The sequence below is a fragment of the Oryx dammah genome, unplaced genomic scaffold (genome assembly GCF_014754425.2).
Source record: "Oryx dammah isolate SB20612 unplaced genomic scaffold, SCBI_Odam_1.1 HiC_scaffold_26, whole genome shotgun sequence".
NCBI lineage: Eukaryota > Metazoa > Chordata > Mammalia > Artiodactyla > Bovidae > Oryx > Oryx dammah.
In genome coordinates this window covers 77484530-77511188 of record NW_024070210.1, presented here as the reverse complement: position 1 = coordinate 77511188, position 26659 = coordinate 77484530, and the positions used below count along the sequence as shown (strand labels likewise).

The 26659-nt window shown below is 41.9% G+C and overlaps 3 gene segments (V, D, J or C); all 3 read right to left on the bottom strand.

The window, feature by feature from the left end:
- Nucleotides 1-8449: 8449 nt before the first annotated feature.
- LOC120853713 lies at nucleotides 8450-9011 on the bottom strand. The segment is given in 2 exon segments: nucleotides 8450-8833; nucleotides 8966-9011. Coding segments are annotated over 2 exon segments (430 nt in total).
- Nucleotides 9012-14703: 5692 nt separating this feature from the next.
- Nucleotides 14704-15291, bottom strand: LOC120853394. The segment is given in 2 exon segments: nucleotides 14704-15113; nucleotides 15246-15291. Coding segments are annotated over 2 exon segments (456 nt in total).
- A 9959-nt stretch (nucleotides 15292-25250) lies between these two features.
- Nucleotides 25251-26264, bottom strand: LOC120853387. The segment is given in 2 exon segments: nucleotides 25251-25958; nucleotides 26088-26264. Coding segments are annotated over 2 exon segments (543 nt in total).
- Between the last annotated feature and the right edge of the window lie 395 nt (nucleotides 26265-26659).

The following is a 26659-nucleotide window of genomic DNA, read 5'->3' as shown; positions in this document are numbered from 1 at the left end:
GACACTAACTAAATCCAGGAGCTGAATGAGGGATGTGTAACGAAGCTCAAGAGATGATTTACAGTTGAGAACATTATGGAAATTGCATGTCATTTTTTAAATACTTTTAATTTTGGATCACATGACTGAGCGACTGAAGTGAACTGAACTGAACTGAACAGATTCATGGAAGTTTCCAAAAATGTACAAGGAGGCTCTGTGTACTCTTTATCCGGTCTCCTCCATGGTATCTAAACCAGGAAATTAACATTAGTAAAATCCACAGGTTTCAGTTTTTAGATTTCCCCAGTTTTGCATACAGTCATTTGTACATGTGTGTATGTAGCTCTATTCAATTTTACACACGTACAGATTCACATATTCATGTATATCACATGTATAGGTTACACATGTACAGATTCGTGTATTCATGGATATCACATGTATAGGTTACACACATACAGATTCACGTATTCATGGATATCACATGTATAGGTTACACACGTACAGATTCACGTATTCATGGATACCACATGTATAGGTTACACACGTACAGATTCACGTATTCATGGATATCACATGTAGGTTCATCACCACAATCGAGATGCACGACTGTTTCATCATAACAAAGCTTCCCAAGGCCATGCACATCTTTGCAGCCACACTGACCCCCTTCCCTAATCATTAGCTCCAGACAATCACTAGTCTGTTTTTCGTCCATACATACAATTTTGTTGTTTAGTAATGTCATAGAGTGGCTTCCCTGGTGGCTCAATGGTAAAAGAATCACCTGCCAAGGCAGGAAATGCAGGTTTAATCCTTGGGTCAGGAAGAGCCTCTGGAGAAGGAAATAGCAACCCACTCCAGTATTCTTGCCTGGGAAATCTCTTGGAGAGAGGAGCCTGGCGGGAGTCCATGGGGTTGCAAAAAGTCAGGCATGATTTATCGACTAACAGCAACAATGCCCTAGAAATGGAATTATATAGAAGTAACCAATGAGATTTTTTTCACTTAGCATAAGTAGTAAAATCATGATATCCATCCAAGTCACTGTATGTGTCCAGCTTGTTGGTCTTTTTATTTCTGAATAGCATTCCATGGTATAGATGCGCCACAGTTTGCTTAACTGGTAACCCCTGAGGGACACTGGTTGTTTCCATATTTCAGCTGCTGTGAATAAAGCTGTTATGAATATTCAGGTACAATTTTTATGTGAATAAAATCTTTTATTTATTTAGAATAAGTGTCCAAATGTGTGATTCCATGTTTAGCTTTATGAGAAAATGCCAAGCTATTTTCTAGAATGCCCGTATCATTTTATATCTTCATCAGCAATTTGTGATTGATTGATTGAGTTTTTCCCACGTTTGCCAGAATTTTGTGTTATAGCCCCACTGAGATTTGTGTATTGATATTTCATTGTGACTTTAATTTGCATTTCTCTGATGGTTAATATTGTTGAACATCTTTTCAGGTGCTGCTTTGCAATCTGTATATCCCCTCTTTGGTGAAACACCTCATAGCTCAGTTGGTAAAGAATCCACCCGCAATGCGGGAGACCTAGGTTCGATCCCTGGGTTGGGAAGATCCACTGGAGAAGGGAAAGGCTACCCACTCCAGTATTCTGGCCTGAATTCCATGGACTATAGAGTCCAAGGGGTAGCAAAGAGTTGGATTGAGCAACTTTCACTTTCACCCCCAGTTCTGTAACTTATCTTTTCATATTTTAACAGGGTCTTTTACAGAGGAAAGGTTTTTAATGTTGATTCAGTTTGGTGTGTGCATGTGTGTGTGAGTGATCACGCTTTCAGTGTCAGATCTAAGATATACTGAGCTGCAAGCCTGAGGTTTTTATCTTATGCTTTTTTTTTTAAGAGTTGTACAGTTTTATATTTTACATTTAAGCCCATGATCCATTTTGAGTTAACTTTTATAATGTATATATATTTTAATATTTTTTAAAAGGCTGTGTTATCATCTTTCTTTGTTTCAGCCTTTACCTATTTGCTGTTATCAAGTAACTAGTTTAAAGCAACATAACCAAAAGGTGGATTGAAGACTTCTCATAGGGGAGTGAAAAAACAAAACAAAACAAAACAAAACAAACAAAAAAAAAACCTTGTTCTTTGAGCCTGTGACTTTCCTTTTTTATACTTACTGTGATTTCCCTACCTAAAGAGTAAAGTTAAAATTGTAGTAAATCCTCTATCATGTATTATAGGGCAATGCTTTCCAGTATAGATTCAGAAAATTGTTACATTTGTCTTACAATTGAAGATAACTGTAATCTCTTCTAACATTCACATTTCTTTAAAGTTCTCTGAGAAAAATGCTTATCAATCTTTAAGTCATCAAACTGAGCTAAAAGTCAGAATCCCTTTTATTGTCTATAACTTCTTTCCTGTAATTAAGCATGTGTTTCTTGAAGAAGAGAATCTTCTTTACAAATTGTCCCAAGAATGAAAATTCCCTCTTTCTGTTATTACTTTTTGAGAAAATTACAGGCTTCCATGGACCTTGTTTTCACAGACAGCATTCCAAGGTCAAACAGCTCATTTCTCCAAGGATGTAGTGATTCTTCTTTCTACTGTCCCAGGGGCAGAGTCTTTTAAATACCAATTTTTTAAATACAAATATTACAATTGAGGATAACACTTTCTAAAATTTTTCTTAAGTGTTGTGAATCCAGGAGCTTAAAATTGTTCTTGATCAAAATAAGTCAGCCCTTGAAAACAGAAACTAGAAAAACAGACAAGGCATTCTTCCTATCTTAGGCTAAGACTCCCAGTGGTAGGAGTGTTTATCCCTAAACTAGGTCTTTAGATTTGAAAGCAAAAATATGCAAAGAAGCAGCAAAAGTCATGGCAACGGTAAAGCTAAATAGAGATGAATAGTGTGACACCATCCAGCTGTACTCATGGGCGATATCTAGTGTATGGAGAATACCTGTTACACAAAGCTCATTTCCTTTGAACCCTGGAAATTAGGATGGAGAGGGAAAGTATTGGGACTCAAAGAGAACTAAGGTAACTATGACTTTTTTTCAGTCTGGACCACTGCTCCCTCCTTGCCCACTACCATCCTTAGCTTAATAGGATTCATATCTTTAGCCACAGCAAGTAAATATTTGAGGCTAAAATTCAAAGATTAAAAAGCCTAGAGATGAAAGCAGAAAAGAGATAATACAGGTGTACATTAACATTGGCTGAAACCTAGAAGAATCACTGATAAGAGGGACTTCCAAGTTTACAAGAGAACAAGTCTATATACCTTACTATACACTCACTTAGGTGATTAAGATGTTTCTGTCTATGCCAACAGGAGGGAGACCATTTAATTGCAAGCCTGCAAATAGTACCATATGAAGATAATCTGTTCAAACAGAAAGGGAACTTATGCCACATATAAACAGAAGTATTCTTATGGTGATGAGAAATGAACTACAAGAAATAATAGATCCGCAATTACCTAACAGCATCCAAAGGGTAGAAGCTCTATATCTGTTGATTTTATGAATTAATTATTCCTCTTCAGTCAACCAATATTTACTGTGTAACCACTATGTGCTATGTACTGTGTAATGTACAATGCATTCACGTTTCCTGACCCTATGGAGCTCACAGTTATAGTCATGACAGAGACATTACTTTGCCAACAAAGGTCCATATAGTCAAAACTATGATTTTCCAGTAGTCATGTATGGATGTGAGAGTTGGACCATAAAGAAGGCTGAGTGCCAAAGGATTGATGCTTTTGAAGTGTGGTGTTGGAGAAGACTCTTGAGAGTACCTTGGACTCAAATCAGTCAATCCTGAAGGAAATCAGTCCTGAATATTCATTGGTAGGATTGATGCTGAAGCTGAAGCTGAAGCTCCAATACTTTGGCCACCTGATGCAAAGAACCGACTCATTGGAAAATACCCTGATGCTGGGAAAGATTGAAGGAGAAGGGGATGACAGAGGATGATGGTTGGATGGCATCACTGACTCAATGGACATGAGTCTGAGCAAGTTCTGGGAGATAGTGAAGGACAGGGAAGCCTGGTGTTCTGCAGTCCATTGGGTCACAAAGAGTCGGACATGACTGAGCAACTGAAAAATACAATACATAATCATAGATATAGGTGTAGATACACAAAAACATATTAATTGCAACATCCTTTTTGTCTTGGGCTTTGAAGACACTTGCAAAACATATATAAGCCCACTCTTTAACTTTCCTTAGCCTATTCTGCACAATAATGATATATGAGAAAATTGATAATGCACTAAAGAGTTAGAATAAATAGGGACTTCACAGGTGGTGCAGTGGCTAAGACGCTGAACTCCCGATGCTAGGGACCTGGGTTTGACCCCAGACAGAGAATTAGATCCCATGTGCTGCAACTAAGAGCTGGCATAGCCAAATAAATTTTAAAAATATTAAAAACAAAAGAGAACAAAGTGAAGCTGTGGTGGTGTGTGTTTTTTCAATCTTCCTCAAGTTAGAGGAAATTTAAAGGATTGACTCAGAGAGTTTGACATATTCCCCTGGAGTCTGGAGGATTTTGAAGCTCACGTTAGGTTGCAATGACAACTTCTCTCACTTTACTGTGGTAAAGAATCTGACTGCCAATTATAGGAGATGCGAGTTCAATCCCTGGGTCGGGAAGATTCCCTGGAGAAAGAAATGGCAACCCACTCCAGTATTCTTGCCTGGGAAATCCCATGGACAGAGGAGCCTGGTGGGCTACGGTCCATGGGATTGCAAAGGGTCAATTCTAGGATACATTTTTCTTCTTTCACGTGTTTGATTTATTCCTTGAAACTGCTTACATCTATTTTCTTCATTGAAAGTTGGTCTCTAGATTACTTTACTTCCTTCTTTCCAATACACTTTACAAAATTCAACTCCTTTAACTAGTTAATTACTTGATGACTTGGCTATGTAAGTCTATTGTCTCTCTCTCATCTCTCTCTCTCCTTCACACACATGCGCATCACACACACACACACACACACACACTTATACTTTCTTTTCTGGAAAGTTGCTCTTTATTGGGATCATTGTTATTTGTACAATAGGGATAGAAAATCCTTACACAAGGAAGAGTATCTTCCTTTATGGAATTCCAGATGAAAGCAAACCCACTACGTTAATTCCCACCTAATATCACCAAGCAATAGTGCAGAGACTCAACTCTTTTAGATGTTACATGCCAGCTACTCTGCACATGCGTGGTGTGGAATCATCCAAAATTGAAGCCATCTGGAGTTAATTGGGACTAAAGTATGAAGCAAAGCCTTCGTATAACAGAGTTTTGTGAAACAAGGAAAATATGACTGTTTAGTAATTGCAGAGTGAAAATGCTCTATTCTCCAGGGTCACAGAAATGAGCAGGGAGCCACATCAGAAAGATTTAATGGTAAACTCCTATTAAATTCCTAGGAGTCATCAAGAAAACCACCAAATACCTTGTGTTTATTCCAGTATTGTTTACTACAGTGAGTGAAACAATCTAAAAAGCTAATAAAATGAATTAGCCCAAAAGTATGGTAAAATCACACACTGGAATATCACCATTAGAATGGGTGATGTTGACCTGTAAATAATGTTGTGAAATAATTATTTCACAATATCCTGTCAGGTAACAACTCAGACTAGAAATATCCTATAAGGTATGAATCTCTAATAGAGCTTTTTTTGACTAGTAAAATTGGTGAGTTATTTTGTTTTTAGCATTCCTTCTTTGCATATTCTTTTTTCTACCTTACACATACATAACTTTGTAATCACACATAGGGAATGTGACCAGGTGATGAGGTTAGTTCTGAGCAAACTGTATGGTTTCATTTCTCCTTGGGGTGAAGATTTGTGGTAACAGTTACTCTATGCACATCATTCCAAGTCATTCACGGCACAGGTGAGGCAGGGCACAGGCAGGGTCCAAGAAGTGTCCTTTCAGAGATATTTCAGATCCACAATGACGGCCAGACTTAGCAATGCATAAATATTTGTGCAGTGAACCTAAAACTCTGACAACTCAGGTGCAGATTTAGTCAAATTCTATTGAATTTTTTAAAGTCAAATTTCATACTTTAATAAAGTCACTATTTTAAAACTTTAAAAAAAATTGGAAAATGATCTGCAAGATAAAGAATTGAAGACAAAGGTATTTTTGATGAATGACACTTTAAGATACACTCTCTGATTCAAAGACAGCATTTTCTTAACAGTGAGGTTTTCCCTTCTAACCCCCCTACCTTCTCCTGTCCTTACCGAGAATCTCACTAAGGTGTTCATAGCTGGGGGACTCCACATGTTAACAGCTGAGGTTTCTGTGGGGCTCCCTCAGGCAGCAGCATCACTGTGGTCTCTCAGAGCACAGAAATACACTGCTGAGTCCTTGAGCTGTAAGTCTGTGATGGTGAGGCTGATGGAACTCGTTGCTTTCTGGAAGTTCAAAAAATACTGATCTTTTGTTGTATTCAGCTCATTGTAAGACTCCTGATGAATAAGGAAAATCATTTCCCCACTTGGTGGTTGCTTGTACCAGAATAAATAATAAGTATAACTATTAGCTTCATATGCACAAATCAAGGTTACATCTTCCTTCTCCAGCACAGAAATTTCTGACCGATTTTGAGTTACTTTCTGGGCCATGATGGATCCTAGAGAGAAGAAAAAAAAATACATATATATATATATATATATATATACACACATATATATGGAGAAAGAGAGACAGAAAGGAAAAGGGTGATTCTTCTGGTGGAACTCAGAGGGCTTCAAGGAACAAACAGAAGATTAAGAGTTCTAATTCCTCTGCCAGTTAACCAAGTCTCCTAAACCCCAACAGACAATAATAACCTGCCCTACCTCTATACATGGGAGCTGAGCAGAGCTGAGTCTGTTTGCAGTCATCCTTACCAGCCTTACCAAGGCAGACAGAGGCTATGACAGCTTTGAGCAGGCCAGGGAGCCCCATGCTGGATGCTCTTCCTCTGAGTGAGATGCTCTGTGTTCTCTCTCAGATGGGGGTGGAGGTGCCTGACCTGTGCCTGCCAGGGCACATGCACAGTGACTGAGCTGTGAGGTGCTTCTGCACCAGAGCAGGAAGTGTAACTGGCTGACATCAGTTTGCCTGTGTCATTCCATGGCTCGTTGATGTGTTTGGTGATTGTAACCTGCCTATTTAGACTTGAAAGTCACTTGGTCATATCTGACTCTTTGTGACTCCATGGACTGTAGCCCACCAGGCTCCTCTGTCCATGGGATTCTCCAGGCAAGAATATTGGAGTGGGTTGCCATGCTGTATTTAAATTAACAACAATTACATCAGGGCTGCAGGCATATTCAGTCAATGCATCTAGGATAGATGTACGTTTTGTGACAAAAACAATTTATTATGATTATAGTGACCTCTGAGAACAAATAGTCATCGATTTTTGTATAGCTCTTTTTTGTGGGGAGGGATCTGCAGCCCAAATCTACAGTGAAATAAGCTGGCAAGTTTTTCTTTCACACAGGAAGATAAAACTGTTTACTCTCAATCATCATAACTTTTCTTCCTACACTCCAAGGCATGGGTTTCTGGGGAAATTTATGCTGGATAAAGTTCCTTGTCTGTTTAATGCAATCATAGCAAGTTTCCTGGTGGACAAAATTTGTCAAGCTTTATGTGTCAAACAGTAATCAATAATGCGTGCTAAAATAATCTTGCTTTTAAATATCCACCCTGTAGTCAAAATGAGTACGAGCTCACCAGACCATGCCTTATTATTTCCTTGTATCAGGAATGTAGCCCTAGAGGCTGCGTGCCGCAGCTGCTGAGCGTGTGCGCCGCCACTGCTGGAGCCCGCGCCCCTGGAGCCTGTGCTCTGCAGCGAGAAGCCACTGCGCTGAGAGGCCCCCGCGCTGCAGTGAAGAGTGACCTCCACTCACTGCAGCTGGAGAGAGCCCGAGTTCAGCAACAAAGACCCAGCTGAACCAAAACTAAATAAACAGATGAATAATAAAAGAAACACAGCCACTCAAAAGTCACAAATGCTTTTTCATCCCACGGCTGCAGCAGCTCCAGTTCAAAGGCTTTCACTGGAAACAGCACCTCAACAGCGTTACGTCTCAGCCACATGCAGACTGGTGTGTGATTTGCTTGGTACCTCTGTGTTGGTTTATGATTATGATTCAGCTGATGCAGCTTTTAATCATCTATTTCTTTTCTCTAAATGAATTATTAATTCTGTGGCATCTAATATCCATCTTACATTATGAGAAAAATAAATTTTTTTTAAAAAGTCAGTCTAGAGAAGAGAGGAATCTTTCTGGCTGAACAGGGGGTGCTTCTGGGGATTGGAGCTTGGGTCTTCTTTAAGACTGACATCCACCCTATTATCCCTGTAGAGCAATTTCCACCCTCCTGAGTTTCTAGGATTAGACCTGAGCTTGAATGGTTTTCCTGAAAAACTCTAAACGTAAACTAGATTCTGATCAAGGAGAGAATATACCTCTTCCTGACTTCAGCCTCCTGCTCCCCTGGGGTTTGTGCTCAGCTCCCCCTGCAGCCCTGTGTCACTGTGTCACTCAGAGCACAGTAGTATACAGCTGAGTCTGATGCTTGCACTGCCCGTTTCTGCAGGTGGAAGGACCTGTCACTCTTAACAAGAGTAGCCTGAAAACCTTCACTCTTTGGCTTCGGGTCTCTCGCTGAGCCCATCAGGAGGAGTTGAGGAGCTTTGTTGAGGTGCTGGATATACCAGAAAAGATAGGGAGAAAAATCAGGAGTCTGGTAAGTGCAGTTCAGGGTCATGAGAGCCCCCTCTGAGACAGTCACTGGGCCTTCTGTCTGGGTCACTGAGTCACCATTGGTCCCTCCTGGAAGAGAATCATTTTGTTATAGTAGAAATGTACAGGAGGAGAGTTTTTAGCCAGGGAAGTAATATAAAACTTACCTATAATCATAGAAAAATGAAAAATCATTAACATATAGGATAAAATGTTACTTACTGAATATTAAGATGATCAGAAGAACTGAATGAGTGGCAGAATGCATGTTCGCAAAAGAAAACAATTCTTGTTCCCTGAAATACACAAATCTAATAAATGTAGTCTCCATTTGAATGTTACAGAAGCTCCTCGCTCAGAAACTGAGAGCCCCTTTCTGTACTGCAGCAATATTCTGTCTTGTGGCTACAAAGTAGGCAAGTGAACCAGGTCCTGAATACAATGAGGAACCGCATCTGAAGGCAGCCCCGCCCTCTGGTGGTGATAGTGAAAATTGCGCCACAGTCCGGTCTGACGTATTTCTCCTGATACTAGCTTGTGGGGTACATACAGGAGAATGGGACAGGACCCGAAGAAGAGAGTCCTAAACATAAGCGTGCTTAGGGAAATATTTTATTATTACTTCCATAATTTTTTGCAGGAAAAACAAACAAACAAACAAACAAACAAACAAAAAAAACCATAGCCTTGACTAGACGGACCTTAGTTGGCTAAGTTACGTCTGCTTTTGAATATGCTATCTAGGTTGGTCATAACTTTTCTTCGAAGGAGTAAGCGTCTTTTAATTTCATGGCTGCAATCACCATCTGCAGTGATTTTGGAGCCCCAGAAAATAAAGTCTGACACTGTTTCCACTGTTTCCCCATCTATTTCCCATGAAGTGATGACCAACAAGAAAAGTTATGACCAACCTAGATAGTATATTCAAAAGCAGAGACATTACTTTGCCGACTAAGGTCCGTCTAGTCAAGGCTTTCGTTTTTCCTGTGGTCATGTATGGATGTGACAGTTGGACTGTGAAGAAGGCTGAGCGCTGAAGAATTGATGTTTTGAACTGTGGTGTTGGAGAAGACTCTTGAGAGTCCTTTGGACTGCAAGGAGATCCAAGCAGTCCATTCTGAAGGAGATCAGCCCTGGGATTTCTTTGGAAAGAATGATGCTAAAGCTGAAACTCCAGTACTTTGGCCACCTCATGAGAAGAGTTGACTCATTGGAAAAGACTCTGATGCTGGGAGGGATTGGGGGCAGGAGAAGAAGGGGACGACAGAGGATGAGATGGCTGGATGGCATCACGGACTCGATGGACATGAGTCTGAGTGAACTCTGGGAGTTGGTGATGGACAGGGAGGCCTGGCGTGCTGTGATTCATGGGGTCGCAAAGAGTCGGACACGACTGAGCAACTGAACTGAACTGAACTGATTTTTTTGCATGGTACCAGTATCTCTAGCTTTGCAAGAAACCCCAGTTACACTTTCTAGACAGAATAGTCAGAGGTTCCTTCCTTGTGTCTCTGATTCCCATGGGTCAGAGAAGGATCCCTCTGTATGAAAGTGCTTCCTCCTTAACCCAAGTTATTTCTCTGAAGTACTTATATTCATGTTGACTCTGTCAACATGCCGTGGAGAAAATTTTATCTAAGGCAGGTGTCAAATAATGTGTAGTTAAGTGATAAGGTTATTATCCTGATTTATCATGGAATGACAGATTTGTAAAACACAATAAAAGTAAAATAGGTGACTTCTTTTTCACTGATAATGGTAGAGTTATCTTCCAATTGGAAGACTATTTTTGGACCTTGAACATCAGGTAGCACAGAGATAAGGAAAACAGATGAGATGAGCACTAACATTACCCAGCTTACTTGATGGAGGCAGCTTCCAGGCACCAGGGCATGAGGGATTTACCAAAAATAGTGCAGCTGTCTCATTGTGGGATTGAGAGCAAATAGGAGAACGGAGATCCTGAAATACCTAAAAATTAGGGAGCTCTGTACAGGAGAGGAGAAATATTGACAAAGAGAGACAGAGAGAGAGATAAAAGCGCAAGGCAGGGCTTGTGGGGGGAGAGTGGGGGCAGGGGGAGTTGGACCATCCTTGGATGATGGCAACCTTACCCCTTTAGCCTCATGAGGGACAGGTGGCCTTAATTAGGTACCTTGGTTCTTGAAACACGAACACTAACGTTCCCTTCTTGTCACATAGTTGTTTTAATTCAACTAAGCATTTCTTAGAATGTCAAGTTTAGATGCTTAATATGTTAGCCAGGCGCTCTTCATTCCAGAGGCAGGTGTACGCGGTGTTCCTCTGTCTTCTGTTTATTTGCTTTGTTAGGGATTCAGGCATCTCTATGGAAAGAACTGTTTGCTCAGTGTCTGTCAGCCCATTTGTCTGGTTTCCTGTGCACTTATTTGTGCCAGTGAAGAGAACCCAGCAGAAGATTTAATGGGGTCATTTCATAGTTTGTTCTTTTCTCTAGGATAGGGTTTATTTTATGCAAAGTCTGACTATATTATGGTAAGAATTCTCGCCATTGTTCTTTGCTGACATAAGCCATTTTGAGGCCTGGGGACGCGTGGCTGCAGACAGCTGGGAGGCTGCCTGACACGGGCTCTCGGGGCCGCGCTGTCCATCCAGTAACAGTGGCTGTGACTCAGTCAGATGAACCAAGAACAGTCTTCTTCAAATGGGCCTTTTTCACCTACAGAGAATTTCTCACCTGTTAAAATGAATTTTGTTAGTTCTTACCAAAACTGGGATCATTTTTAATGCACATCTGTTTGCTGAGCTGTTCTTTCTTTTTGTTTCTTGTCTGCACCAGGTCTTAGTTTAGGGGTGTGGGATCTAGTTCCTTGACCAAGGATCAAACCTGGGCCTCCTGCAATGTGAGTGCAGAGTCCTACTCACTGAACCAACCCTCCACCTAAAATTAGCATCTTGAGTTGAGGTCATCATGCTGGCAGGACTCTTTGGTTCCACAGATCACTTATATTCTCTTAAACCCTTGTGCATTTTCAGGAATCCCTAGCTTCCAGCATTCATTCTGGAAATTTACAGGGTTGTCTACAATGTGGAAACGAAAATCAGACACAATTCCTAACTTATACTGCTTTCAGTTGATTCAGGAGCAGGTAAGCAAAAAAAAATCCTATGCCCTGTCTGTACTCCCACTAGCCTGGACCCCAGTACATGAAATGAAGAATCAGACTGGAAGTAGAGAGCTGATACAGTTACCACCAGGGGAATAAAACCTGCTAGAATACTTTTTCCCCCACCGTTAAGATTTATTTCTGTTCTTTCATCCCCTCTCCATTTCTAGGCCTCTTTATTAAGATGTGAACCCCCAGTGCTCAGGTGCCAGCACTCAGTGTGCAGGACTCTAGGATGTCAGGGAGGAAGGCAGTGCATACCTTCAGGTGGTTGTGGATTCACCCTAAGTGAAGATGGTGACGACATCTGCCAAGACCATAAAACTACTGTAACTACTAAACTCTGCATTTAAGTAGTTGTGTCCATAAATTGGGTTTCCCCAGTAGCTCAGCAGTAAAGAATCTGCCTGCCAATTGAGGACATGAGGGTTCCATCCCTGGGTCAGGAAGATCCCTTGAAGGAGAAAACAACAACCCACTCCAGTATTCTGCCTGGAAAATTCCACGGACAGAGGAGCCTGGCAGGCTACTGTCCACAGGGTTGCACAGAGTCAGACGCCACTTAGCAACTGAGCACCAGACACAGTGCACACAGGCCTCTAAATTTCATGACAGTGATCAGTGTCTTGGCCGCACCTCACAGCCTGCCCCACAGTCAACATGCATCTCTTCCCACCCGCTGTGCCCACCACTGTCCTTCCAGAAAGTCTGCTCCCGGAAGTTGACAGGAGTTCAGCCTGAAAAGATGAGGGGACGCTCTGTGCAACAGGCACGAGTGTAGCAGAGACACAGAGAGTGACCCAAGAGGCTCCGCATTCCTGCTCGTGAGCAGAGGAGTGTGGGCACGCTTCTGCTTGGCGAGGGGGCGGTAACCTCTCCTAGTCTCTGGAGTAGGCGAAAAGCCCCCTCCACTGCCAAGACAGCTTATTGTGAGAGCACATGAACACTTCTCCCATGTGTCTGAAATATGGCTGACTGGTGACTTAATTTCCCCTGCTTTTGCTGCTGTTCCGTCTCTAGGTCATGTCTGACTCTTTACGACCCCAGGAACCGCAGCACGTCAGGCTTCCCTGTTCTCACTATCTCCCAGCGTTTGCTCAAACTCAGGTCCATTGAGTCAGTGATGCCATCCAACCTTCTTACCCTCTGTCACCTTCTGATCCTCTTGCCCTCAGTCTTTGCCATCACCAGAGTCTTCTCCAGTGAATTGGTTCTTCGCATCAGGTGGCCAAAGAATTGGAGCTTCAGTTTCAGTATTCCAGCAGGTTTTATTCCGCTGGTGGTAACTGCATCAGAATTCCAGATTCAAGATTGCCCCTTAGCCTTCTTCATGGTCCAACTTTCACATCCACACATGATTACTGGGTAAACCATAGCTCTGACTATAGGGACCTTTGTCGGTAAAGTAATGTCTCTGCTTTTTAATACACTGTCTAGGTTTGTCACGTCTTTTCTTCCAAGGATCAAGCGTCTTTTAATTTCATGGCTGCAGTCACCATCTGCAGTGACTTTGGAACCCAAGAAAATAAAATCGGTCATTGTTTCCACTTTTCCCCATCTATTTGCCATAAAGTGATGAGACCAGATGCCATAATCTCAGTTTTTTTAAAGTTGAGTTTTAATCCAGCTTTTTCATTCTCCTCTTTCACCCTCATCAAGAGGCTCTTTACTTTCTCTTTGCTTTCTGCAAAAGCAAAGAGAGTGGTACCATCTGCATATCTGAGATTGTTAATATTTCTCCTGGCAAACTTGATTCCAGCTTGTGAATCATCCAGCCCAGCATTTCACATGGTGTACTCTGCATATAAGTTAAATAAGCAGGGTGACAATATATAGCCTTGAAGTACTCTTTCTCCAATTTTGAACCAGTCCATTGTTCCATGTGCAGTACTAACTGCTGCTTCTTGTCCTGCATACAGGTTTCTTGGGTATCCCCACCTCTTTAAGAATTTTCCACAGTTTATTGTGATCCACAGAGTCAAAGGCTTTAGTGTAGTCAAGGAAGCAGAAGTAGATTTTTAAAATCTCCTTGCTTTTTCTGTGATCCAGCAGAAATTGGATCTGCTCTGGTTCCTCTGCCTTTTCTAAACCCAGCTTCTACAACAGAAATTCTTGGTTCATGTACTGCTGAAGCCTAGCTTGAATGATTTTGAGCATAATCTTTTTAACATGTGAAATGAGTGCAACTGTATGGTAATTTGAACATTCTTTGGCATTCATTTCCCTGAGATGAGGTTACTAACAGAGAGACTATCCTGTACCTAGTTTGAATACAAACAACACACACAACACCTGCGATATTTACAGAGTGGGCTGCTCTCATCCGCAGGGCCCTTGACAGAAGGAATATCTTCTCAGAAACTCTCTTCCTGGAACTTACTTAGGCAGCAGCATTTCTGGAGCAACCAGAAGGGATGGAAAAGTCAAGAAAAGAGAGAATAAAGCTCCAGTCACTGAAGATGGAGTGTCTGCAGGTGAAACTCAGCAGGATACACAATCTTGGCCTGAATTTTAAAAACCAGAGACTAGCTTCCAGGTCACACAGTCATCCATCAACAATGTGCCCTGGAATTTTCCTTAACACATTGTGAAATATTTCAGCATATATAATCTGAATTGTCATTGAAGAGTTAATGCCACTTTAAGGGATTCTATCTGAGGGGATGTCGATGGGCTGAAAACAGGCATTTCTGGAGAAAAGCGTTTAGGTTCCTTTCTGCACTGTCCTGCTCCAATTCCTCTCTGTAGGGCAACCCAAGAATTCATAGGTCCTTGGCACTGAGGGGCACATCTGGAACTGCTTTGACAATACTTCTAGCAGAGCACACTGGAGAGAGAAACAACACCCCCTTGCAGGGCTGCCCACAGCCAGGGCCCCATCTGCACTCTGGGTTTGTGCTTGGCTCCCCTGCAGCCCTGTGTCACTGTGTCACTCAGAGCACAGTAGTACACAGCCGAGTCTGATGCTTGCACTGCCCGTTTCTGCAGGTGGAAGGAGCTGTCACTCTTAACAAGAGTGGCCTGAAAACCTTCATGCTCTACCTTCTTGTCTGCTGTTAAGCCCTTCAGGAGGAGTTGAGGAGCTTTGTTGAGATGCTGGACGTACCAGAAAAGATAGACATTCGAATATGTGGCCTGGTAAGTGCAGTTCAGGGTCATGAGAGCCCCCTCTGAGACAGTCACTGGGCCTTCTGTCTGGTTCACTGAGACACCATTGGTCCCTCCTACAAGAAAATCACTTTGTTATTATAGAAATGTACAGGAGGAGAGTTTTCAGTCTGATAAGAAAAATAAAACTTACCTATACGTATAAGAAAGAGAAAAATCATTAACATTTGGAATAAAATGTTACTTACTGAATATGAAGATGATCAGAAGAACTGAGTGAGTGGCAGAATGCATTTTCTCAAAAGAAAACGATCCTTGTTCCCTGGAATACACCAGTCTAACACATCTAGTCTCCATCTGGATGTTACAGAAGCTTCTACCTCAGAAACTGAGAGCCCCTTTCTGTACTGCAGCAATATTCTGTCTTGTGGCTACAAAGTAGGTAAGTGAACCAGCTCCTGAATACAATGAGGAACCGCATCTGAAGGAAGCCCCGCCCTCTGGTGGTGATCGTGAAAATTGCACTACAGTCGAGTCTGACCTATTCCTCCTGATAATAGCTTGTGGGATTACATACAGGAGAATGGGACAGGACCCTAAAAAGAGAGTCCTAAACATAAGCGTGCTTAGGGAATATTCTGTTATTACTTCCATAATTTTTTGCATGGTACAGGTATCTCTAGCTTTGCAAGAAACCCCAGTTACACTTTCTAGATGAAATAGTCAGAGGTTCCTCCTTGTGTCTCCGATTCCCATGGGTCAGAGATGGATCCCTCCGTATGGAAAGTGCTCCCTCCTCAACCCAAGTCATTTCTCTAAAGTACTTATATTCATGTTGACTCTGTCAACATGCTGTGGAGAAAATTTTATCTAAGGCAGGTGTCAAATAGTGTGTAGTTAAGTGATAAGGTTATTATCCTGATTTATCATGGAAAGACAGATTTGTAAAACACAATAAAAGTAAAATAGGTGACTTCTTTTTCACTGATAATGGTAGAGTTGATCTTCCAATTGGAAAACTATTTTTGGACCTTGAACATCAGGTAGCACAGAGATAAGGAAAACAGATGAGATGAGCACTAACATTGCCCAGCTTCCCCTCTGTACAGGAGAGGAGGAATGTTGACAAAGAGAGAGAGAGAGAGAGAGAGAGATAAGTGCAAGGCAGGAGTGGGAGGAGTCAGGGAGGGGTACAGTTGGACCATCCTTGGATGACGGCAACCGTACGCCTTTAGCCTCATGAGGGACAGGTGGCCTTAATTAGGTACCTTGGTTCTTGAAACACAAACACTATCGTTCCCCTTCTTGTCACAGTTGTTTTAACTCAACTAAGTATTTTTTAGAATGTCAAGTTTAGATGCTTAATATGTTAGCCAGGCACTCTTCATTCCAGAGGCATATGTGGGTGGTGTTCATCTGTCTTCTGTTTATTTGTTTTATTGAGGATTCAGGAGTCTCTATGGAAAGAACTGTTTGCTTAGTGTCTGTCAGCCCATTTGTCTGGTTTCCTGTGCAATTATCTGGGCTAGTGAAGTGAACCCAGAGAAGATTTAACACGGTCATTTCATAACTTGTTTTCTCTAGGGTTGGGTTTACCTTATGCAAAGTAAGACTGTGTTATGGTGAGAAGTCAAAACATTGCTCTTTGCTGACATACACCATTCTAAGGCATGGGGACGCTGTGGCTGCAGACAGCTGGGAGGCTGCCTTACATGGGCTCTCCGGGCAGTGCTGTCAGCCCAGGAACAATGGCTGTGACTCTTAGTTGAATTAAGTCCAATTTGTTTATTTTTGTTTTTATTTCCAATACTCTAGAAGATGGGTCAAAGAGGATCGTGCTGTGATGTATGTCAAAGAGTGATCTGCCTGTTTTCCTTTAAGAATTTTATGGATTCTGGCCTTCATTTAAGTCGTTAATCCATTTTGAGCTTATTTTGTGTATGGTGTTGGGAAAGGTTCTAGTGTCATCCTTTTACCTGTAGCTTTCCAATTATCTTCCGATTAAAAATAAATATTTCTAAACGACAATGACCAAGTCAGTTGAACTCAAGAGCTGCTGCTGTTGCTGCTGCTGCTGCTAAGTTTTAGTTGTGTCTGACTCTGTGCGACCCCATAGACGGCAGGCCAACAGGCTCCCCCGTCCCTGGGATTCTCCAGGCAAGAACATTGGAGTGGGTTGCCATTTCCTTCTCCAATGCATGAAAGTGAAAAGTGAAAGTGAAGTTGCTCAGTCGTGTCTGACTCTTAGCGACCCCATGGACTGCAGCCTTCCAGGCTCCTCCATCCATGGGATTTTCCAGGCAAGAGTACTAAAGTGGGGTGCCATTGCCTTCTCCGGAACTCAAAAGCAATCTTCTTCAAATGATACCTAATAATGGACATAGAATTTCTCAACAGTCAAAATGACCCGTTTTTCTAAAACTAGGGTATTTTTTAAATGCACAACTGTTTGCTGAGTTGTTCTGTTTTGTTTTTGGTTTTGGCTGTGCCAGGTCTTAATTTTGGCTTGTGAGATCTAGTTCCCTGACCAAGGATCAAACTCAGGCCCCCGGCATTGGGAGCGCAGGGTCCTATCCCCCGAACCAAAGTTCCCCCTAAAATTAGGGTCTTGAGTCAAGTTATCAAGCTGGCAGGACTCTGGCTCAGCGGATCACTGACGTTCTCTTAAACTTTTGTGCGTGTTCAGGAATCCTTAGGCTCCAGCATTCATTCTGGAAACTTACAGAGTTGTCTACAATGTGGAAACCAAAACCAGACATGATGCCTATCTCAAACTGCTTTTAGTTGACTGAGGAGCAGGTTAAACAAACAAACAAAAAAAAAGAATCCTCTGCCCTGTCTGTAGTCCCACTAGCCTGGACCCAGAGATGTGGAATGAGGGGTCAGACCGGGAGTAGAGAGCTGACACAGTTACCACCCGGAGAATAAAACCTGCTTGGATACTTTCCTTTCACTGTTCAGATTTCGTTTTGTTTTTTCATCTCCCTCTCCCTTCCTAGGCCCTGTTTATCAAGATGTTGAAGCCCCAGTGCTCAGGGGTCCAACACCCAGTGTGCAAGACTCTAGGTTGTTTGGAGGAAATCTGTGTTTACCTACAGATGGGTGTTCAGACATCCCCCCGGTTAAATAAGGATGGGGACTACATCCTCCAGGAATATTAAAACCATTATAACTATTAAATTCTGCATTTTTATAGTTGTGCCTATAAATTTTTAAATGACAATGATTCAGTTATGCCACATCTCCTAGACTGCCCAGAAATAAAACATATATCTCTTTTCTCCTTCTGTGTCCCCTACTGTCCTTACAGAAACTCTGGTCCTGAATTTGTAGACAAGAGTTCAGCCTGCAGAGATGCAGAGAGTAAACTCTGTGCAATGGGCCCAGTTGTAGCAGAGATGCAGAGCGCTGACCCAAGGGGCTCCACATTCCTGCTCATGAGCAGAGGAGTGGGGAGAGGTTCCTGCCTTGGGAGGGGCTGATACTTTCTCCTAGTTTCTTGGAGCACGTGAAAAACTCACTCCACTCCAAAGGCAGTCTGCCTTCAAACTGAGTACAGGATGAGAATATCTATCCTCTTTGCCAGTGATCACATCATCTCAGGGAAAACTAATTCATCAATCAATCAAGTTTCAGATAATTGAAAAAGTGTTTATATAGTTTTAAAATAAAAACAGAAAAAATCTCTCCTTAACTTATAGAGATATTTTGTCTCACAAGCTATCCAATAGCAGTATATGTTTTTTCAGGTGAAAAAATGTCATTTCTTCATTATCTTTTATCTTGACATGTGGAACTTTGCTGAATGTTTACTAATTGTGTGCAAGGCTGAAAGAAAATCAGTTTGAAGGCTGCCGTGAATATTGATCATGTCTTGGAGCATTCTTTCATTTACTGTCAACAAATATGGGAAAATACACCTCAGTTATATAGCCAAGGGAATGAAAGTGGCCCAGCCTGGCGCTGAGAAGGGCACTTTTATGTTGAGTATAAGTCACCTGCTCTTCTCTGTCAGGACCAGGGGCTTGTCTGGAGGGGCTGCGGAGATGGGAACGTTGACCACAGGGCTACCAAACCCTGTAGGCGACATTTCTAGCAGTGCCAACACAGCCCTGGCTTTTCCATGAGCTTTGGTTCCTTTCTTGAAAAATAAGGAGAAATTTGTGTTATAAAAAAAAAAATGACATGAATGAAAATCTGATGTAGGTACTGGAACAAACTCTGCCTTTTATATTAATAATAGTCATCAGTGAGTGATCCCTCCTGTATCAAGATGCCATGATATGTACCTGTGCTTAAAATTTTATTTCTATAAAACACACAGGTAGGTGTGTTTATATATAATCTAATTTTATAATGATTTTAAACAGATAGAGATATAGAGATATAGGGATGATTTTGATTCTTAAGTCCATGAAGTAGGTTCTATTATTTCCATTTTACATATTAAGAAACTGATGCACAGAGAGGCTAAGGAGTGCCTCAAAAGTCACTCTGTGATGCAGATGACAGGGTTTGAATCCAGCTAATTTCATTTCATCCTTTTATTAAGGATGATATCAAATGTATACCAAAGTGTTCGGGATGAAAGAACAAAGTCTGGGCCTGTCCTCCCCTCCTGCCTGCATGCCTGTCTCTTTTCTTCCTCCCTCTCCCGTCCAGCGACGCAGAACAGTATTTCTGATGTGTTAAAGGCAGGTGGCTTCCCATGTCACTCTACTTTCTTCCTGCGCCCATGGCTTCTTATTACACTGTGAAGCAATATGAGCAGCTCCTTGATACCTTCTACAACATCTAATATTCCTTTCTTAAGTAAGGGAGGGTGTTAGGAACTCAAAAAGGATAGTGAACTAAGGGGTCCTGTGAGGTGAGTAAAATTTTGGAAAGGACTTCCCTCGTGGCTCAGATGGAAAAAATATCTGTCTGCAATACCGGACACCTAGGTTCAGTCCCTGGGTCGGGAAGATCCCCTGGAGGAAAAAATGGCAACCCACTCGAGTCATCCTGCCTGGGGAATGCCATGGACAGAGGAGCCTGCCAGCCTACAGTCCATAGGGTCGCAAAAGAGTTGCACACAACTGAGCGACTCACACTAACTCAACAGCAGCTTCATGACTAACCTTCACACTTTACAGACGAGGAAGCAGAAAGTCAGAGCGAACGACCTGCTTAAGGTCACACAGTCTGTGCTGTGAGGTCCTTTCTGCCTCCTATCCTGTACTGGAGACCGTACAGCCCCCTGGAACGTGAGCTCCACCAAAGCAGACATCACTTCTGTCTTGCCAACTAATGTTTCCCCAATGCTGACCAGAAAACTAAGAATTAATAAATAAACTATACTGAAATTTCTCATACTGGGATCCATGCTGTGACGATAAAAATCACAGGGAAAAAAACAGGTATGTTTCCATGAGATGTTAATTCAGATTTGTTTGCTTTGTGGATCAGCTTCTACATTATGACTAATAATTTAAAATTTAATTTTGGGGCTATTCATGTTGTGAATGGTAAATCTGCATAGATTTTAAACATAAAATGAGTCTATATCAAAGGCATTATGCAATCAAACACGACTTTTGACCTCTACCCCAGAGGATGTTGTGCTCTTAGATACTTTTATAGAGAAGCTAGAAATCCAGTTTTTAATGTGATGTCTGATTTTTAAATAATAACATAACCATTCGCTTTATATACGCAGTCCAAGGTTGCAGCCTCCTTCTCCATCACAGAAATTGCAGACTGGACTTGAGTTACTTTCTGGGTCATGATGGATCCTGCAGGAAAGAGCCTTTACTTACAAGCATGATGGTATAGGGGATGAAGTGGCTTAGGACCTAATGCCCCGATTCCATTGCCCATTATCCCTGCCTTTCAAGATGCATCAGGTAACACTGATCTGCCCTCCCCACAACCTTGGCACTGAGAGAGGACCATGAGTCCTGTGTGTGGCCACCGTCACCAAGATAGAGGCTCTGCCCGCCCTCGGCGCACTGGCAACCAGCATATGGGCAGCTCCTCCCTATAGTGACACATCCTCTGCTCCATTTCAGATCCAGATCTGAATACTGCACCCTGTGCTCAAGAGGTCCAGGCAGAGCTCCGGGGCTGTGAGATGCTTCTGCCCCATGCAGGAAACAGTTAGCAGCTGGAGGGCAGTGTGTCTGTGTTGTGTTACACGCTTCCTTTCTAGGAGGGAAATGCTAGACTTCTGCACATCAGTTTGTCGAATTAGGACACTATCAGACTAGAAATAAACAGTGGTAAAACACAATCATGTTCAGTTCATTCTCCTTTGGATTAGAGAATCAAAAGGAACAATGGGGTTTCCACTCTAACAGAAAGGCTGAATTTTTTGCTTCAATCTTTATCTCTGCCTCCTATGGAATCTGGTAAAAGTTACCTGCGAAATATTTTGTTGTCTGTGAACGATTTCATATCTTGCCTCTGCATCACAAAATCTGTCAAGTGTGTGTCATGTTAAATAGCAGCAAGGGGGGAAATACATGTGTATGTCATCACAATCTACATTTGTGTATTTGTGTAAACAAAAGTAAATTCAGAAAATTATAGTCAATGCCTAAATACAAGAACTCCTGTTAAAACTCAATATATGTATTTCTGAATCACCCTCAACTCTTCCAAACCACACCCATTAATTGTGGTGTAAATTAGGATAGGGAAAACCCTGAAAATACACAAATCCGGAGCCAAGCATTATCAAAAGCAATAGAAATCCTGTTAGAATTGCCAGCAGAGTTCAATCTCCATTGACATCTGTTGCTTGCATCATAGTCTTAAAACTCTTTGACATCTTAAATATTGGGAGTTGAGTCTCACTGGTCTCACATAGGTCCATGAGAACATGTAAGACCAAGGTCATCAAAACTTTAAATGTTATTGCTCTTCATAAGGGCTTTGCCTGGTGGCTCAGCTGGTAAAGAATCCGCCTGCAATGTGGAAGACCTGGGTTTGATCCCTGGGTTGGGAAGGTCTCCTGGAGAAGGAAATGACTACCTGACCTGGAGAATTCGTGATAAATCAATTTGCTTAATGCTAGAGATGAAGATGGACCAGCATTCTTTTTACCCTCCCTCTCAGCTTTCTCAGGTAGCTTTCACTTGAAAACCCTCAAAATTCGTGAAGCCACTAAAGCAAACACTAGATTTTAGGCTTTTTTATTAAGAGAAAATTGCCTTTGAATGTTTTTGCTTTGGCACATATTGCTAATGTGCTTAGAAAAAGCAACGAAACTTCCTCATCATGCCCGTATTGTTGCTGTTTAGTCACTAAGTTGTGCCCAACTCTTTGCAAACCCATGAACTGTAACCCACCAGGCTCCTCTGTCCATGGGATTTCCAAGACCAGAATACTGGGGCGGGTTGCTGTATCCTTCTCCAGGGCATCTTCTCGACCCAGGGACTGAACTCATCCTGGAGAAGATCTTCTGCACAGGCAGGCGGATTCTGTACCACTGAGCCCCCGGGGAAGCCCAGACCCATATTTACTAATTGTCTAAAAAAAGGATTTGCTTTAATAAGATACACAATGTAGCAGAACAGAAAATGCTGTGTCTTACAATCCCAATGAGGAGACATATTTGCCACATGAAGGGGTTTTTTTAATTTGAAAAATATAGTCCTCATTGCCATGGCAAAGACCTTAATGTATATCCTCTTTAATATGGCTACTGAGGCTCAGCTATAAGCCCTGGAATAAGCAGGTTATTCAATCACAGAGAATCTGAGCAACTTTATGTTCAAAGCCATAAAAGATGATGACTGCAATTTTTTGGCCTCAGTGTTCAGGAATATATACAGACTCCTGTGAGTGCCCATTGAGTAAAGTACAGTTTTCATTACCACATTAACTTATTTTTCATCAAATGAAAATTTCAAAAATTAAAAAATTCTAAGAAGGCAGTGGTATTTAACAAAAAAGAAACAGATTTCATGGTGGTTCTATCAATTAGCTTTTAAGAGTAAAAGTCATGCATCAGAATGATTGACATCCTACCCAAGCTCTGCTCCTAACTGGTTATGTAACCTTGATTAAGTTACTAAACATCTCTACACCTCAAATTTTAACATTTGTAAATTGGAAGTTTCCTAGTATCCACCTGAAGAGGTGGAGAGGGATTTAAAATGCTTAGCCCATTGCCCATAAACCTGCCAATGTCACATACTGGGGACAAACAGAGCTCAGTAAGTGAATAAAGTGATTTGTGAAAGAAACATTATTTTAAGACACGTGTGGTGTCTTAAAGCAATACAATCCTAAAGCAGGAGACTCGGTCATGTATACTCTATTCTCAACACTTATTCATATGACTGACACATATAAGTATGTGCTCAAAAAGTTTTCCTGAATGAATGCAGGTATAGCTTGGAATGATTATATCTCATGTAAGCATGAAATCATAATTTTAAAGAGCATTTTCTCTTGTACTTACTCATTTTACATCGTAAGGAAGTGTTGGTACCAAATAAAGCAAAATGAAATGAAACAAATATGAAACACAAAACGTTGAACCTCTAACTGAATCTACATTCACTTAGAGCAATAGAGCTTCTGCACATGAGTGCTCATACCAGCATTATTTATAAGAGCTAAAAAGTGGAAATAACCAAAATGTTTCCAAAACAATCATTCTTCAAGTGAAGAATGGATCAGGAGAATAGGTGGTATCACAGAGCAGCCTATTAAGTTACCATAAGGCATAGTGAAGAGCTGATATGGAGACATGCCATGGAGAGATTCCACGAGGCGAAGAAGAGAGGTACAAACAGCCCTATGTGAGCTGATTCTATCTCTAGGAAATGCCCAGAACCGTCACATCCACAGAGACAGAAAACAGAGTGGATGCCCATGTCTGGGTGTAATGAGGAATGGGAGTGACTGCTAACAGGTACAAAGTTTCTTCCTGGGGTGGTGTTATAATACTGATGACTACACAACTCTGTGAACATGCTAAAAACCACTCAATTGTACAGTTAAAAGCGTGAAGGTGATGATATGTGAATTATCTTTATAAAGCTGTTATTTAAAAAGTGATAGAGCTGAAAATATTCATATTAATTACAGATCAAGTGCTGGGACAGAAAGCATCCTGGAGGGGTTCTAATCTGCCAATATCAGGACAAAATAAGATGGTTATAATGCTTTGATCTTAAAGAGGAGAGTAAAATTTATGAAGAGGGTTTACTATGAAGCAAATTCAGCTTGTATTTCAGGATCGCTTAGTGTCCTGGGCCCAAGAAACTTGACTCCCCAATTTCATTTTCTTTTTCTTAAGAAGAGTGTCTGAAATCACAGAAGGATCAGGCTCTGCAAAACCTTCATCTTTACTTGTCAGTCCCACAGAATCATACAAGGGGGATAAAGGACGGGTGAGGTTCAGAGACCTCCAGAATGCCAGGACGAATTTCTCTCGGTGAGTTTCATTCATTGTAAGTTACAGTGAGAGCCACACATTTCTCTGTTTTCTGCTCCGCTGCTGTGGGAACATTATGAATATGTCAAGAATTTAGAATCCCAGTCAACAAAAGTCCATACGCCCTCTTTTCATTAACAGACTGTTTGCTTGGTCACTGAATTTGACATATTTCAAAAGGATCAGAGGCCTCAATACAGCGATAAAGATAATATGTCAGGTTCCATGGTCATGCTGATGTCCAGAATTTCTCACAGCACAGATCCTCAAGACCAGGATCGGGATCATGACCCAGCATTCTGCAGAGAGCTGCCAAGATGACAAGATGCGGGTGGAGCTGTGTCACCAACATAGAAGCAAGACACCTCATGCACAAATGTTCACTGACTAGACTGCTCTGGCCCACGGGGCCCTTGACAGAAGGAACATCTGCTCAGGAAACCATCTTCATGGGACTCGTAGCAGCAGCATTTCTTGAGCAACCATAAGAGCTGGAAAAGTCAAGGGAAGAGAGTGTGAAGGCCCCAGTCACTAAAGATGGAGTATCTGCAGGTGAAACTCAGCAAGACACAAGATTCTGGTCTGAATTATAAAACTCAGACAGTAGCTTCAAGGCCATACATTCATCCATGAACAAGGTGCCTTGGGCATTTTCATCAACAGGTCGTGACATATTTCAGCATATATCAACTGAACTGTCATTGAACAGAGATAATGTCACTTCCAGGAATTCTATGCCATCTGGAGAAATGTGACTGGGCTAAAAACAGGCATTTCTGGAGAAGGCCGTTGAGATTCGTCTTTTCACTGTTTCTCCCAGATTCCTCTCTGTAGACCAGTCCAAGAATTGCAGGGTTCTTGGCACTGAGCTTCAGAGCTGGAAGTACTTTGATGATGCCTCTGGCATAAAACAGGGGCTCTCAGGTGGCTCAGTGGTAAAGAATCTGCCTGATAAACAGGAGACATGGGTACCATTCCTGGGTGAGGATAATTCCCAGGGAAAGAAATGGCAACCCAGTCCAGTCTTCTTGCTTGGGAAATCCCATGGACAGAAGAGCCCACTACAGTCACAGAGTCACAAAAGAGTCAGGCATGACTTAGCACATAAACAACAACACAGCTAGCATAAAACACCTAAGACAGAAACAGCCACCCCCTTGCAGGGCTGCCCGCAGCCAGAGCCCCATCTGCACTCTGGGTTTGTGCTCAGCTCGCCCGCAGCCCTGTGTCACTGTGTCACTCAGAGCACAGTAGTACACAGCCGAGTCTGATGCTTGCACTGCCCGTTTCTGCAGGTGGAAGGAGCTGTCACTCTTAACAAGAGTGGCCTGAAAACCTTCACTCTTTGGCTTCAGGTCTGACATTGAGCCCTTCAGGAGGAGTCGAGGAGCTTTGTTGAGATGCTGGACATACCAGAAAAGATAGGGAGCCGGATCAGCAGTCTGGTAAGTGCAGTTCAGGGTCATGAGAGCCCCCTCTGAGACAGTCACTGGGCCTTCTGTCTGGTTCACTGAGTCACCATTGGTCCCTCCTGGAAGAGAATCACTTTGTTATGATAGAAATGTACAGGAGGAGAGTTTTCAGCCAGAGAAGAATAAAACTTACCTATAATCATAGAAAAATGAAAAATCTTTAACATTTAGGATAAAATGTTACTTACTGAATATTAAGATGATCAGAAGAACTGAGTGAGTGGCAGAATGCATGTTCACAAAAGAAAACGATCCTTGTTCCCTGCAATACACCAGTCTAACAAATCTAGTCTCCATCTGGATGTTACAGAAGCTCCTCGCTCAGAAACTGAGAGCCCCTTTCTGTACTGCAGCAATATTCTGTCTTGTGGCTACAAAGTAGACAAGTGAACCAGCTCCTGAATACAATGAACAGCATCTGAAGGCAGTCCCGCCCTCTGGTGGTGATCGTGAAAATTGCACCACAGTCCGGTCTGACCTATTTCTCCTGATAATAGCTTGTGGGGTACATACATGAGAATGGGACAGGACCCTAAGAAGAGAGTCCTAAACATAAGCGTGCTTAGGGAGATATTCTATTATTACTTCCATAATTTTTTGCATGGTACAGGTATCTCTAGCTTAGCAAGAAATCCCAGTTACAATTTCTAGATGGAATAGTCAGAATTCTTCCTTTCCTGTGTCTCCAAGATTCCCATGAGTCAGAGAAGGATCCCCCTGAATGGGAAGGGCTACCTCCTTTCCTCAAGTTCTTTACCTG